A 14,467-nucleotide genomic window follows, 5' to 3' on the forward strand; every position below is an offset into this window, starting at 1 on the left:
AAAAGAGGAGGGTCTCAAATGTTGCCCATCCTTGAATGTTCCAGGCAGGAAACTTATGAAACGTCTCTGCCAATACAGAAAGTATTTTAGTGTTTGATTTTTTTTCTGTGCATTTACTTCATCCTACCTTCTGGTTTCTTTTTGAGAAACTTTGTGGTGGGAAGTTTCTTCTGAGAGTTGCTTCCGAAAATGCAGGTAGTCACAGATGTACCTACTGCATGATTCAAGTTATAGAATTGCTCTCAGGATTTCAGTAAGGTTGTATCTCTTTAAACATGAGGTGATGCTTCAGTAAATATGTGGTGCTGCAGTACAAAGCACAGATGTTCTTTGTTTGCCCAGATCACTCCTGTACGTGTTCTGGTTTATGCATGATAGCACATGAAGAGCCTGTGAAGTCTGAGGGAAAGTCAGCAAAGAAAAAACCCACCAAAACAGTTAGCACTGCTTTGTTTCAAATGACACTAAAGCCCCTGTCATTCCTTGTGTCCCTCTAACCTCCTGCTGGGAAAACACCTCTTACAATACCAAAAAGGAGAAGTAGTGGTACCTACCCTTTTTTTTTGGTTGCTCCAGGTTTGAAATTTTAATATATTATTAAAATTGTTACTAAAACCAAAATGACTATTTTAAAATATATTATTTTTAAAGCAGAGAATGTGTTATTTACTGACAGTGCTGTATAGTAAAAGTGGTGCCAATGCAGTCCTGTGGCCTGACTTCAACTCTAAATGCTAAGTTCTGTTCTTATTTCGTCTTTAAATTGCTGCTTCGTTTTCATCTTCAGAAAAGTCATTTAGTAGGGAATAGGGAGAACTATTCTTTATTGATTTAAGAGTCATGTGCAGGCTGTCTTGTCAGTGTTAAAGTGCATGTCTGCAGCTTATCTGGAACCAAGATAAAGAATTCAAAGTTAAAAAGAAGCTGTTTTTAATTTTTAAAATATTTTCACACATGCATACCCACATAACCTTTGAAATTGGCTCAGTTGGTTGGAACACAGTGCTGAGGTCACAGGTTCAATCCCTGTACAGGACATTCAGTTAAGAGTTGGACTTTTGATGGTCCTTGTGGGTCCCTTCCAACACAGAAACTCTGTGAAATACATAGTTTTAATGTACATATGACTTTCTGCTACTGTATATAATATCTAATAATATCATACATTTGCTTCTTACAATAGTAAGAAGCTATTTTTCCTTTCTTCATTTTACAGGTTTAGGTTAAACTTATATCATACAAAGCTTTTAACTTGTCTTTAACCAATCTTTCAGTCTTGTTTGCTGTGTATTTTGTTTTTTGAAACTGCATAATAGTTAAGTGAAGTATTTTCTTAAATAATATTCTCAGCCAGAAGAAGTTTAGGTATGTCTAAAGCAAGATGGGCCAATATGCTTAAACATATGCTTTCCTTGTTTTAGTTGGTGGGGGTGTGGAAATCCTTGTGTGCAGGTCATTACATGACTATTTCAAACTACCCTAAAAAGAGAAAGAGAGTGAATAGAAACACCTTGGAAGTTCTACCAGAGTGCTTGTACTGCATTCCATTGAGCATGTTGTGTATTTTCTCTTAGTGTATCTGTTAATGTAGTATGCTTCCAACCAGCTGGTTCTCTCTGTCAGGAGGGATTGTTTTTGTGTTTGTTGCTCATGACAGAGTAAGGAATAAATCCCAATCATCACAGTTAATTGTTTTACTATAGAGTGAACTGAAAGATATAGTATGCAGAATCAATGGCATATGTGCTAATATGCTAAAACATAAAAAAGATTTGGGTGATTTTAATTTCAGTTGTTTTGTCTGAGCATTCAAGAAAGAATGGTTTAACCTCCAACCAAATGATGACTACTTAATTAAAATATTACTTTTAAAATCCAGACTAAAGTGCGTTTTACTAATGGATACCTAAAAAATATTCACATTTTCAATTTTTATTCTGGTACCTTCTTTCTTAATATTGTTTTATTAAACATAACTGCCATGGTTTGAAAAACAATGCTGGTTTCCTTTTTGTCTCCTGCCCTACTCTGCAAATCAATAATGTACCTGTTGTAGGGTTTTATGGTTTGCATGAATCAGATTTGGACAAAGTCTTTCAGCTGCCAACAACCACCTTCATAGGAGGAAATGAGAACAGTCTTTCTTTACGAGAGATCATCAAACGCCTGGAGGTCAGTGGGACATTTTTGAATTTATGATTGTTTTCATCCAGACTGTAAGTGAACTTTTTCCAGTTGTCAGTCACAAAAAAAACTTCTCATTTGTCAGTTATTAACTGAGCATGTAAAGAATTCAAGTGACATGAAAAATAACCTTTGTACTGTTTCTAGAGGTAGCAGCACCTTTGGGTTCATTACCTGGATATCTGAAATGTATAGATTAAGGATGAGTATAAAAGAGGTGAATATGGTAGAATACTAATTCGAGCCCTCGCTCTGTCAAGAACTGATATCGCTTTAAAGGAGTAGAGCCTTTAGAAATTGTCTTTTAAGTGTTGAACCACAGATAAAACAGCTCTGTATACAGTGCTCAGGATGTTCAGAGGTTGCCTTCAGATCCCCAGCTTTAGTGAGACTTTTACTTGAGATAAAATGTGAAGGCTGGGTCCCAAATTCGTGAAAGCCCAGCTGTAGCTTGTAGACGGTGATTTCCTTGTTTTCCATCCCCAATCATTTTTGTAGAGTTTCACTGTCTGACAGGTAATAAGGTTTAAGCCATAAGACGTCATCAAAGCTGAAATAATTTAAAGCAAAACTAATTTGAAGGAATCACTATCATTCGAGGAGAACTCCAAATAGCAAAACAGCAAGTAGGAATGGTAATGAATTTGCAGACTGCTGAGTGACTTAGTGCTGAATATCCTCAGTTGTTTGACTTTTATGTTGGCTTAGCTGAAGCTTGGTAAATTGTTAACATATTGTCTCTGTTGTGCATTTGAGCTCTATATTTGTTTTTTTTTTTTTTCTTGTTTTTGTACTTCTAGCTTATCTGTGTAGCAGTTTTCAAGAGATAATCCTTAAAATTGCAATGTGCTAATAAATGGACAAAATCAATAGCAAAATCTAAAAGCCTCAAGGAACTGATTTGTGTTAAGTAGAGAGAACTCTCTGGTTTCCTCTTCTCTCTAGAACTTTGGATTTTTTTTTTTCTAATTTAAGTTAACATTCAATTCCTTTTTAGAGGCAGTAGAGAGCACATACTGCTCTCTGTATGAGTGATTTTGAACCTTTCTGTTCAGAGTGGTTTTGTCTCAAACTCACACTAGGCCTTACTTCTGTTGACTTTTATTTGGTAACATTTTTTCTGATGAAATAGTCTTTTTAAGGTAAGAAAAAGAAAATTTAAAAAATGAACAAGGAGATAAAATTCCTGTTGTGTCTTTGCATTTCTCCCTGCCCTTTCTCTGCTCTCAGCTGCTTGGATTCTTTTTGAGATTTCCAGGTTTCTGAAACTTGACAGTTATCAGATAATTTGCATGAGACTTCATACCTGTCTTCTCACTGTCTATTGCTTGATTTCAGGTGACATTTAAAAAAGACAGAGTAAATTTTGGTAAATTAGTGGAAATCTTTGCTGGTGCATCTAAAGAAAAGACTGTACTATGCCTGTAAGAACAGTACTGAGTTAGGTGAAATGTGCCAGTTAAGGTGGGTTTATTGGCCTGCTTTGAATACATCACCAAATGAGAATCTTCCATTTTCAAAATTTTGTTACTTTGTAGAGAAAGCTTTGAGGCACAAACCTAGATTCAGTAAAATAATTTATTCACTTATAGTATTACTGCGGGGAAGATACTGTGGAAGAGCAAGATGACAATATAGCTTTCAGAAGAGTAACAGAGAATATAGCTTAAAAAATCTATTTGTTTTTTTGTGGCCCATTAGCTCCTAAAGCTTCTCTGTTGGTGTTTTCATTTCCCAGAATACCTACTGCCAGCACATTGGCTTGGAGTTCATGTTCATCAATGATGTGGAGCAGTGCCAGTGGATCCGGCAGAAGTTTGAGACGCCGGGAATTATGAAGTTTACTAATGAGGAAAAAAGGACTTTGTTGGCCAGGCTGGTGCGCTCAATGAGGTACTGGGGTGGTGCTGGGAAACTGCTTTGTGGCTGCTGGGTGGGAGCTGGTGCCATCTGTAAACTGCTGAGGTGAATAGAGTCAGTGAAATCTGGAGCCCTGGTGGGTGCAGTTAACCTGGCTGTGATACCAAAGGAAAGTGTGTGCTGTGAGGTGTGTCCGGGTCTATGTTGTGACTTTCAGTGTTCCATTATCTTAAAAGGCAGGTTGTGTTCTGTAACATTTGTCCAGCCTTTAGTGGCATATCGGGCAATGTTTTCATTGGCTTGAGGAAATAAAATGGGAAAAAGTTGTTTCAACAGACAAGTGATATAGATCTGTGTTAAAGATTTGTATCCTGTTTCAGGAAATATGTGTCAGAATAATGTTGGAATGTTATTTCAAGTCCTGTTTCTGCCCTTTTTCTTTTGGGATGTGCCAAGATGTGCAGCACTGTTGCATGACCTGGCAGCAGCAGTTTTAGTCTCTGCAGTGTAAGAGAGCACATATAGAAACAGCTTATTGATTGCTTCCACTGTGGCTACCTGTGTGGAAATGCTGTGATCCCAGAGACTGAATTATCCTCTTATCCTTAGAACAAGACTTCTCAGACACAAGATTCATTCCAGTTTTTACAATCTGAAACAGTTTGCATGTCCTTTGATAAACACAAGTGTCAGAGATTTATAAAGGCACATTTTTTTGTTAAGATTCCATGTTCAAAGACATAAAAGTGAAGTGCTCATTGGAGGTGTCAAAAGATATTTTTTCCAGGTGTTTTGTTAGCCAGTATTGTAGCAAGAATGTATGTTTGGTTAAAAGTTTCATTTAAACAGAAATAAAAATGTAACTTAATGGCCAAGTGAATATTACACTTGAGTAAGTTTGTTTGTTGTTTAACAGGTGCTCGGTATGAACCACCTCCATTTATCTTAAGACAAGAATTTGTGCTTTTATTCCTGGGTAAACTGTGAAAAGATCTGGGATTTCTAGTAGGATGTTCATCTTCTGCCAATTTAATTCTCTCCTGAAAATGGAAGAAAAATAGTTTTACAAAAATTTCTATCCTGTTTTCTCCAGTGCATTTTTTATTCTATGGTTTGAAAATGACCTAGGAAAAAATCTGATTTTTTAGAAACCTGGTTGTGCTCTTGAGATTTGTGGCTTTGTGAAGCAGGTTTTCATTGTTTTGCTCCAGAATATGGTTTTCAAAAATGTTCATTCCAAGTACTGCAGAGTTCAGGTACTTGAAACTGAATTTTAAGGTTGGATTTCTCATCCTTTCTGGTTTTTACCAATAGGTTATTGTACAAGGCTCATTTTTAACTCCTCCTTCTGTAAAATACTCCTTGTACATTTTTAAACTACTTTGTATATTTATTAGTAAACGTTAGACCCTGATGTGGAGTCTGATCTGGGCAGGGTCAAACATTTCCAGATTATCCATTTCATGAGATATGTTCCTCACTGGGTACAGAATGTGCGGAGTGACAGTGGATGGGCTGCCAGCCTTTGTGCACTCATAGTGGCATGTGGGGGACTTGCAAGATGTGACTGTGAAATACTGTAGTTCTGCACACTCAGTGGCAATTTGCCTCGAATAATGAACTTGCTGCTTGTCCAATACTGGCTTAACTTGGAGCTGCAAAGAGGAGGAAAACAGCATGTACACTGCTTTGATTCACCCTGTAGGACTTGCTGTTCCCATGGGACTCCACTTCCAGTTTACTGGCATAGTCCCACAGACTTTCCTGAGGGATTCTGGCAGAATACCTTAGCTGAGGGTCTGGCTTATTGCTTGGATGGCTGAATTGTAAGGGTATTAATGGGTGAGCTACGGAGAGTCTTTTGGCAACAACTCATTTCACTGCCTCCAGGATTTCAGTCTAAAGAGGTAAATGTCAGCATTCTAAGTGAGGAATAAGTTGAGTATTAATGGATTATGGCAGTGTTATGAGGTGAGGCATTGCACAGATGATGTAACCAATACAGTTACTTTGATGAAGATGTATTTTCTTTGCCTTTTGTATCTCCAAGCTTTACAACATATAATCCTTTCAACATTTGTTAAAAGGTACTTTTTAACCACTCACGTTGCCTCTGGCCCAAATGCATTAAAGAGTGAAAGAAAACAGAGCTGTCAGGGATTGACATCATTCCACTGCTGCAGCTGAGGCAGAGATACCAGTGTCCTGGCTCTTGGCAAGCTCCCAACCGTTACATCACACAGTCTGAGGAGCCCTGCCATTGAATGGGACCTATGGAATCAGCATGCTTTCTACTCTGGTTTTTTACAAGTATTTAATACAGGTTCTCTGCTATGTTTTCTTCAATCCGTAGGAGAGACTTCTTTGCTGTCACTCTGCCTTCTCAGTGGTCAGTATTTGTGTACATGGGAACAGAGTTTAACTTGGGAAGTGAATTTGGTCTGAGATGGAGACTCTTAATTGTTTCAAAGTCCTAGTAAATACTTCTCAGATGGAGGAGAAAGAAGACTTAATTTTTCCTGTGTTTTCCTCCCTATGTGTGACTTAATTCCAGAGGCCTAAAAACTTGTATTCACAGATGTTTTAAAACAGTGTAATTTTATTTGCTAAAAGATGTTTTACACTATTTGCTACATTATCTTAACACAAACACTCTTTTTTTTGTGTGTTTCTTTTTGGCAAAGATTTGAAGACTTCCTTGCTCGCAAGTGGTCTTCCGAAAAGAGATTTGGTTTGGAAGGATGTGAAGTAATGATTCCTGCTCTTAAGACCATCATTGACAAATCCAGTGAAATGGGAATTGAATATGTTATAATGGGGATGCCTCATAGGTAATGTCAATGGAAACACCCTAACAAATGGCCTCACTGTGTTTAAGTTTTAGGTTCTAGAATTTTATTAACGAAGTTGATATTAAAAAAGCTGAGGTAGCAAGAGTCAGTCTCAGCAAGTAATGGGAACACAGAAGTGTAACAAGTGCCTGTCAGTGAGAGGCTACAGGCCTCCCAGGTAAATGGTAGAGAAACTCTCCTCAGTGTAGTTTGAAGCTGCAAACAAAAGTGGCAGCAGCCTTGGTGTCGCCTAGCATCTGGAAGTGGGAAAGCTTAGTGAATAGTATTGAACTCACTTTTGCAGTCTGCCTTAACTAATTATTAATATAAATTAATATAAAGACTTAATTAATAATTAAGATAATTAATTATTTAAGATAATTAATATAAAGACTGCTAGATAACTACAAAATTCACTTGGATAGCAAGCTATTATAGAACATCTGAGGGAACCCATCGGAGGGACTTTGCAATAGGAAGAAGAGTTGAATCAAGGGTATCAGGTTCAAAAGTTTGAAGTGAACTTTTGCAAATTTCTGATAGGGTGGTTTGTAGGTTTTGTAAGTTTTATGCTGTTGACTCTGTTACTGCCATTTTTGAGACATAACTGTGTCTGGAATTTTCTTAGAGGTCGGCTGAATGTATTGGCTAATGTAATCCGAAAAGAGCTGGAGCAGATCTTCTGTCAGTTTGATCCCAAACTTGAAGCAGCTGATGAGGTAAGATGCTTTTTCAAGAGATCTGTATAGAGAGGTCAACATTCAAAGTAGTTTTTAGTTGGTTTGGTCATGGTTATTATGAAAGTAGCATTATCAGCTGCTGAAATGCATTGCCTTCTTTTCTAGTTTGAGGAACATGATTTGGTGAAATTTCTTAATGAATGTAAAGATTATGTTGTACCTCTAACATGCAGAAGATAACTCAGGAATGACTGTAGATGGGTAAGAGTTTGACTGAGTTCATAATCTCTAGGCATCTTTCTTTGTTTCATATAAATAGAATGAGTATCAATATTCTTTAAGTATTTACCCAACATTGCGTGGCAATAGTAAGGTAATAGAATAGGAGTAGTGTTCCAATTTGAAATTATGTTGTCAAACCCATAGTGCATACTGATGTGCAATTAACTAGATGCACTGTTCAGGCTGAGGCACAAATTTTAGGAGTAGTGGATCAGATGCAGCAGGTATGAATGACATTCCTGAATCATGATTGCATCTTGCATGTTAGGGATCTGGAGATGTAAAATATCATCTGGGAATGTACCATGAGAGGATCAACCGAGCAACAAACAAGAAAATCACTCTATCCCTGATGGCTAACCCTTCTCACTTGGAAGCAGTTGATCCTGTTGTGCAGGGGAAAACAAAAGCTGAGCAGTTTTATCGAGGGGATACAGCAGGGAAAAAGGTAAAAATTGTTTACTATAGTAAATTTAATGGCAGTTTTTCATAGTATTTTTAATAAAAATAGTTTACCAGTAGTTTCATAGCACAGAATCTTCCTTTTTTCCTTCTCCACAAAAGGGACGTATCACCTCTTGAACTAGATAAGGTTTCTGACATGGTACCTCAAAGGTAACTTGAGAAAGTAGGCTTAAAGCTTTCTTTTGTTTGCAAACTGAACAAAGGCAGCAAAATACAGAGAAATTTATGGTATATTATAAAAATACTGTTCTATTTTATAAGCACTACAGAAATATGGATAAAGAAATCCTACTGAGAAGCTTAAATTGCGGTTTTGGTTTCTAATATAGGTGTGGATGTAAGTGTCTGATTCTCCCTCTCAGGTCATGTCCATACTATTACATGGGGATGCTGCCTTTGCAGGACAAGGAGTGGTTTATGAGACGTTTCATCTTAGTGACCTCCCATCCTACACCACAAATGGCACCATTCATGTTGTGGTCAACAACCAGGTAACAAGTAGAGCATTTTCCAATGAACTTTTCTGCTGAATAGTTGCTCTCCTGTTTGTTTTTATTCTTGATTGTTACTAGCTGAGTGCATTGTCTCCTCTGCTTATTGAAATGGTTGGGGTGTTTCTGAAAGTGATCATAGTATCTAGCGACTCTGAGTGGATAGTATTTTATCACCTACATTTATTTAATTCAATTTGTAACACTTAATTGGATTAGGTTTGCTTTGGTTTGTTTTTAAGGGAGCAAAAAGAAGCTAGCTAGCCACAGTGAAAAGCTGGTGCTACTGCTGTGTAAATTACTATTAAATGCAAACCTCAAGCATTCAAACCAGAGTAGAAGGAGATGTCCAAATTATTTTAATAGAAGTTTTTGTCATTTTTAGATTGGCTTCACCACAGACCCCCGTATGGCCCGTTCATCTCCATATCCTACTGACGTTGCTCGTGTGGTCAATGCTCCCATTTTTCATGTGAATGCTGATGACCCTGAAGCAGTGATGTATGTGTGCAATGTGGCTGCAGAATGGCGAAACACATTCAATAAAGATGTGGTGGTTGACTTGGTAAGTCTTGGTTTTCTTAACTTTTCATTCTGTGCATTATGTATTACTCTCTTATTTTTCTGTGGCTTAGAAAAGAAACATTTGATTTTAAAGGCCTTTAGCATTCTCATTTTAAAAAGGGAAACAACTAACAGGCCCACAAGAAGCCATAAGTGTTTTTTATACTATAAACCTCCTAAAAATATCTGTAAAACTATAAAATAGAAAGATTTCATTTTACATTTTGCCTTACCAACAGTAACAATTTTTCCCTTTGTAGGTTTGTTACCGTAGGAGAGGGCACAATGAAATGGATGAACCCATGTTCACCCAGCCTCTGATGTACAAACAGATCCATAAGCAGGTGCCAGTGCTGAAGAAATATGCTGACAAACTGATTGCAGATGGGACTGTGACACTGCAGGAGTTTGAGGTACACATCAACAGAGCTGAAGGGAACCTAAGGAGCTGTTCAGTAGAAAGACACAACTGTCACTGTATGCTGTCTGCTTGAAAACCTTCCTTTCACCGTGAGAAGTCTTCACCCTTTGACAATTTGTGTTTCAATTTGGTTTGGATTTTCATGTAAAACAGAGAGTATTATTGTAACAAAAGGACTGAAAGTACTGTGAAATAATTAATACATATTGCATAGGAAAAATTTGCTTCAGTTTTGAGATTTGTAAAAGGTGCTCAGATAAGAATATTGGAAAATAGAGGCATTTGTCAGCTGTTCTTCATTTCTAGACTCTTGATTCAGCAGCAAGACACCCACAGGTATAATTGTATCTTCATATTGATAACCTTGGCAGGCTTTTGTTCAGCAATGATGCAATAGAATCAATTTAGCCTTTTTATTTTCTTACAAGAATTCAACTAAATTCAGAGATCATTTGAAGTATTCCAGAAGGATGAAGTGTAGAGTCTGGTGCCTGCATTCGACTGGTTAGGTCTTTACCTTAACCTTTTTGAAAATGAGTGTGTAGAGTACAGCTGCAGCAAAGGACCTTCTGAGAAGGTGTGGCTAACTATGTAGTGACATGACATTGCAGATCAAGAAAAAAGTTTTTGTAGGTGGATTCTGTTATCTGCAGGAGTGATCACAGCTCATGCAGAAGTAACTGTCCTGAATCATTGTAAGAGTGTGCCAGTAGTGGCATGGGCTTTGGTGACTGGATCCAGGATCCTGGATGTTTTGCTGTACAGACTGAGCTCAGCATTGTTGTTAAGGCCTTTAAAGATTAGCTGGCTCAATAACTTGAATGTTGTTTTGGACTGAAACATAGATATTGCAGAGGCATTCTGCCTCTACAGAATATGGCATTGTATCTGTTGCCTTGACAGGGGTGGCCAGCAGATTCTTAACGAGACTCTCCCAGAAAGACTGGTTTTCTAATAAGTTCTTTTCCAGTATTAAGTGGCTTCTGTAGCCAGGAGTAAGAGAGCTGAATGGTTCTGATCTTAGAAGTATGACTGTAAATTATATTTGGTACTTCAGTTCTGTCTCATTCTAGAGTAAAGCTTGCAGCTTCAGCTCTTGGTACAGTCGTCTGTAACACCTGTCCTGTGAACTAAATAATTTATTTAGAGAATGTGTTATCCTACTGAATGATAGGTGTCACCTCTATGATACAAGGGTGTTGTGTTTATCCATTTTAAAAAAGATTTTTGTTCTACAGGAAGAAATTGCGAAGTATGATAGAATATGTGAAGAAGCATATACTAGATCCAAGGATAATAAGATCCTACATATCAAGCACTGGCTTGATTCACCTTGGCCTGGTAAGAAGTGTCCTTTCACTTATCCTAGTGTTATCCGAGTGCACTTTTAGTTTGAGTCCATAATCCAGGATTTAAATAGATTTTATCAGATAATGTTGCTTTAAAATGGAATTACGTGACCTTTGATTAGCCCCTGCTAAGGGTAAATATAGCATTCTTCCAGATCAACTTGGAATAAACATTTTGCTTAAAAGAACATGTGAAGTAAGGTGTGACTTTGAAAAAGATGTCTTCCCAGTTCAGCAGAGAAGTGGCTTTCCTGTACTGTTAATTGTCTCTGCTGTCAGGAAGAAGGAGTGTGTCTCATACTCTCTTTGCTTTATTATTTTTATATGAGGGATTGAGGTGTCATATGCCTTTTATTGGCTGCCTCTGCCCACATAGTTGGACTTCACAGGGAGTGAAAACAGAAACAAAGCAGATCATTGTGTGCCTGTAAGATGAAGTTATGTTGTCATGCAGACAACCAAAATTATTGTGTTTCCCAGTGAAAGGTGAAGAACTAGGTTTAGTCTGCTGCTTAGAATGTCACTTAAGAGTTGTGAATTTTTAAATAAATTGTAGATAATATAGATATCTCTTAAACAATCCTTGAACATTCACCAAAACTTTTACTTCCAGGATTCTTTAATGTGGACGGAGAACCCAAGAGCATGTCTTGTCCTCCCACTGGCATTTCGGAAGACCTGCTGACTCACATTGGCAATGTAGCTAGTTCAGTGCCAGTCAAAGACTTCAAAATACACTCAGGTCAGCTGGGCTCTTTGTATCTCTTGCTCTTTTTCTGTATTTCTGCACAGAAATTGTTGCTGGGCCTTTTCCCAAACAGGAAAATGCCTCTGACTTTTTTATTTTGACTCTTCTACTCTATGGATAAGGAAAATGTGACAGTGAAGGTCCTGCTGCTTGTTCTCAGCATAATAATGTTCTTTCAGTATCACATCACTTCTGTTCCATACCTCATTAAATTAGATTTCCCTCTGAGGGTGGTAAAAGTTTTTTGTAACGTTAAGTAAATACCTTCTTTCATTCTTCAAGTCCTTTTGGAAAATGCAGCATATTTGTGAGACTAACTGGGAAGTAAGACACCCATCTCAGGAGGCATTATTAAAGTGGGGGTTTCTTATGCTAAAACCTGAGGTAATTTGAGGCCCACTTAAGACACTTCTTGTAGTTAGATGACTTTCTGCTCAGAAATACAGTTGAGACTTTCTTAGACCTGGCAACATTGCTGATCTACTATGAGCTGAATTTTAGTACAGCTGAATGGACACTGTGTAGGCAAATTCTGACAGTTTTTCTTTCAACTCACCATTTAGCATTGATGATAAATGCTATCATCATCGTCAATGATGATGATAGTATATATATAGCATTTTTTTCAAAAAATCTTAGCTTTTGTTTTGAAGAGATTCAGTTCTGACTTTCTAACTGTGCCTGTTTCACTGTGGAATCCCAACACTGTCTGAGATACTTTTACTTCTGAGTAAAAGATAATTAAAAAAAAAGTAAATAAATACTTTTACTTCTGAGTTCTGAGATAATTTTACTTCCTGGTCGAGTTGAAATCTAGCAACTACTGGGAGTAATAACATGTTCATTCCATGGGGAAACATGGAGGCACTTTTAGGGATTTTTGTTTTCTTTTGTTGGCTTGTAGGATATGCACTTAGAATCAGGAGGAAGAGCTGTTTTCTGTACAAAATCTCTAGCTAATCTTTCTACTCCTTGATGGATGACTCTAGAGAAAAGTGTGTCTGCCATAGGTTTTCTATGTGTTTGTGTTCCTTTGGGACAATTAAACACAAGTAGTGATGATAGGGCATTCCCAGTTATCAATTGCAGGCTTGTTGAGCAGATACAGTTTAATGGGTAAACTTTAAAGCTCTTCTATGCATTTGTGCACTTTGTTGTGACACTGATGAATTAAAAATTATAGTTACCCAATAAAATTTAGTATTAGACATTCTAATTAAAAAGGTAAGTTGGTCTTATAAAATCTTCACTAAAAAAACAACTATTGTTTACCAACTGAAAATCTGTTGGAAGCTGCTACACTTTTCTATTTATATGATATTCATAGTATTGATCAATCCAGCCTGTTTCACTTTATAACATCTCCAAAAGTCCAATAAGACAAATGCCAAGAAAAAATGAGAAAAGGAATGAAGAAAAAAATCACAAACCAAATTGCTAATATTTTCAGTCTCTTACAAGAAGTACTTGGTGTTAGAGATGTGGAAATAAATCTGAAAGAAGTATTTCACCATGGGTCTTTTAATTGTCCTCAGTAGTTTCTGACACAGCCAATCTTACTTTTTTCTTCAAAAACAAGGTATGAACTTTATGCAATCCATTGCCAGGGAAAAAAGTTTTTTTACTTTGCTAGCAGTTCAGTTCCAGAAAAACAATTTGTAGACCCTATTTAGGATCTCTGTTTAACTCACCATTAGCCAGTGAGGAAGGAGAATGGTGAATGTAATATGAATATAAAATTTCTCTGAAGTAGGTTTATTCATTTCTGATCTTTATTCCACTGTAGGACTCTCTCGGATTTTGAAAGCCCGCTTGGAAATGACCAAGAACAGGGTTGTTGACTGGGCCTTAGCAGAGTACATGGCTTTTGGCTCTGTTCTGAAGGAAGGCATCCATGTCCGACTAAGTGGGCAGGATGTGGAGAGAGGTACTTTCAGGTGAGTACTGAGGTAGCTGTTGAATGTGGTCCCATACTTACAGAAACAACTTGGCATTTTTTAAACAGTTTGGTCTTCTGCAGGGAGGGGGAAGTTGGGGCTATTCAGCATCATGCTGAACGTTATAGTTTCTAGCAGTCAAGAATAATCAAATCTCCTGTGTCTCTGTAAACAGCATTTTAAAGAAGAGTATTTAAGGCAGAACAAATATTTTTAAATAGTTTCTTCCTTTTCTTGCTGAAAAGCAGAAATTATATTTTTTCCCCCGCTTTTTAACAAAAAATTCATCTGCATTCCATCTAATTGCTAAGAAATAAGATAAGGGGACTTGCTGCAGGAGATTGAGTCTTTTAAATACCATTCCAGTGGTGGCTGCTTGGAACTTGCATATCCTGTGAACAAACATGTTGCCAGTTGGCAAGGCTTTTTAAAGTCAAATAAGATCCTTTGTACTGAGACTTTTAATGACTACAGAGCATGAAGGAAGGCAGAATCTGATCACTTGGTAATACATATACAGTTTGCTGCCTTACCTGATTCTCTGTGGAGTAAAATGTTAATGATGTATTTAATTGAAGCCTTTGATGTGATGCCAGTTCCTGGGGTGAATGAACTAGCAGCTGTACTGTGCTTCATTGTGCATGCTTGCAGAAAA

General features: G+C 37.3%; 1 protein-coding gene across 5 annotated transcripts in view; it reads left to right on the top strand.

The window, feature by feature from the left end:
• The window catches only part of OGDHL (oxoglutarate dehydrogenase like), a 54,751-nt gene that overhangs the window by 16,303 nt on the left and 23,981 nt on the right, over positions 1 to 14,467 (top strand). For 4 of the 5 annotated variants that reach the window (XM_027649454.1, XM_027649452.1, XM_027649455.1 and 1 more), the window contains exons 5-15: positions 2,057 to 2,172; positions 3,923 to 4,077; positions 6,729 to 6,875; positions 7,504 to 7,594; positions 8,106 to 8,285; positions 8,665 to 8,793; positions 9,179 to 9,358; positions 9,618 to 9,770; positions 11,017 to 11,119; positions 11,741 to 11,869; positions 13,662 to 13,812. In XM_027649454.1, coding sequence (XP_027505255.1) covers positions 2,057 to 2,172; positions 3,923 to 4,077; positions 6,729 to 6,875; positions 7,504 to 7,594; positions 8,106 to 8,285; positions 8,665 to 8,793; positions 9,179 to 9,358; positions 9,618 to 9,770; positions 11,017 to 11,119; positions 11,741 to 11,869; positions 13,662 to 13,812 — 1,534 coding nt within the window. Of the gene's footprint in view, positions 1 to 2,056; positions 2,173 to 3,266; positions 3,327 to 3,922; positions 4,078 to 6,728; positions 6,876 to 7,503; positions 7,595 to 8,105; positions 8,286 to 8,664; positions 8,794 to 9,178; positions 9,359 to 9,617; positions 9,771 to 11,016; positions 11,120 to 11,740; positions 11,870 to 13,661; positions 13,813 to 14,467 lie in introns of those variants that run through there. The other variant, XM_027649456.1, reaches the window with a different exon arrangement.

This window comes from Corapipo altera, unplaced genomic scaffold, assembly GCF_003945725.1.
Source record: "Corapipo altera isolate COAL_440 unplaced genomic scaffold, ASM394572v1 53, whole genome shotgun sequence".
Lineage (NCBI taxonomy): Eukaryota > Metazoa > Chordata > Aves > Passeriformes > Pipridae > Corapipo > Corapipo altera.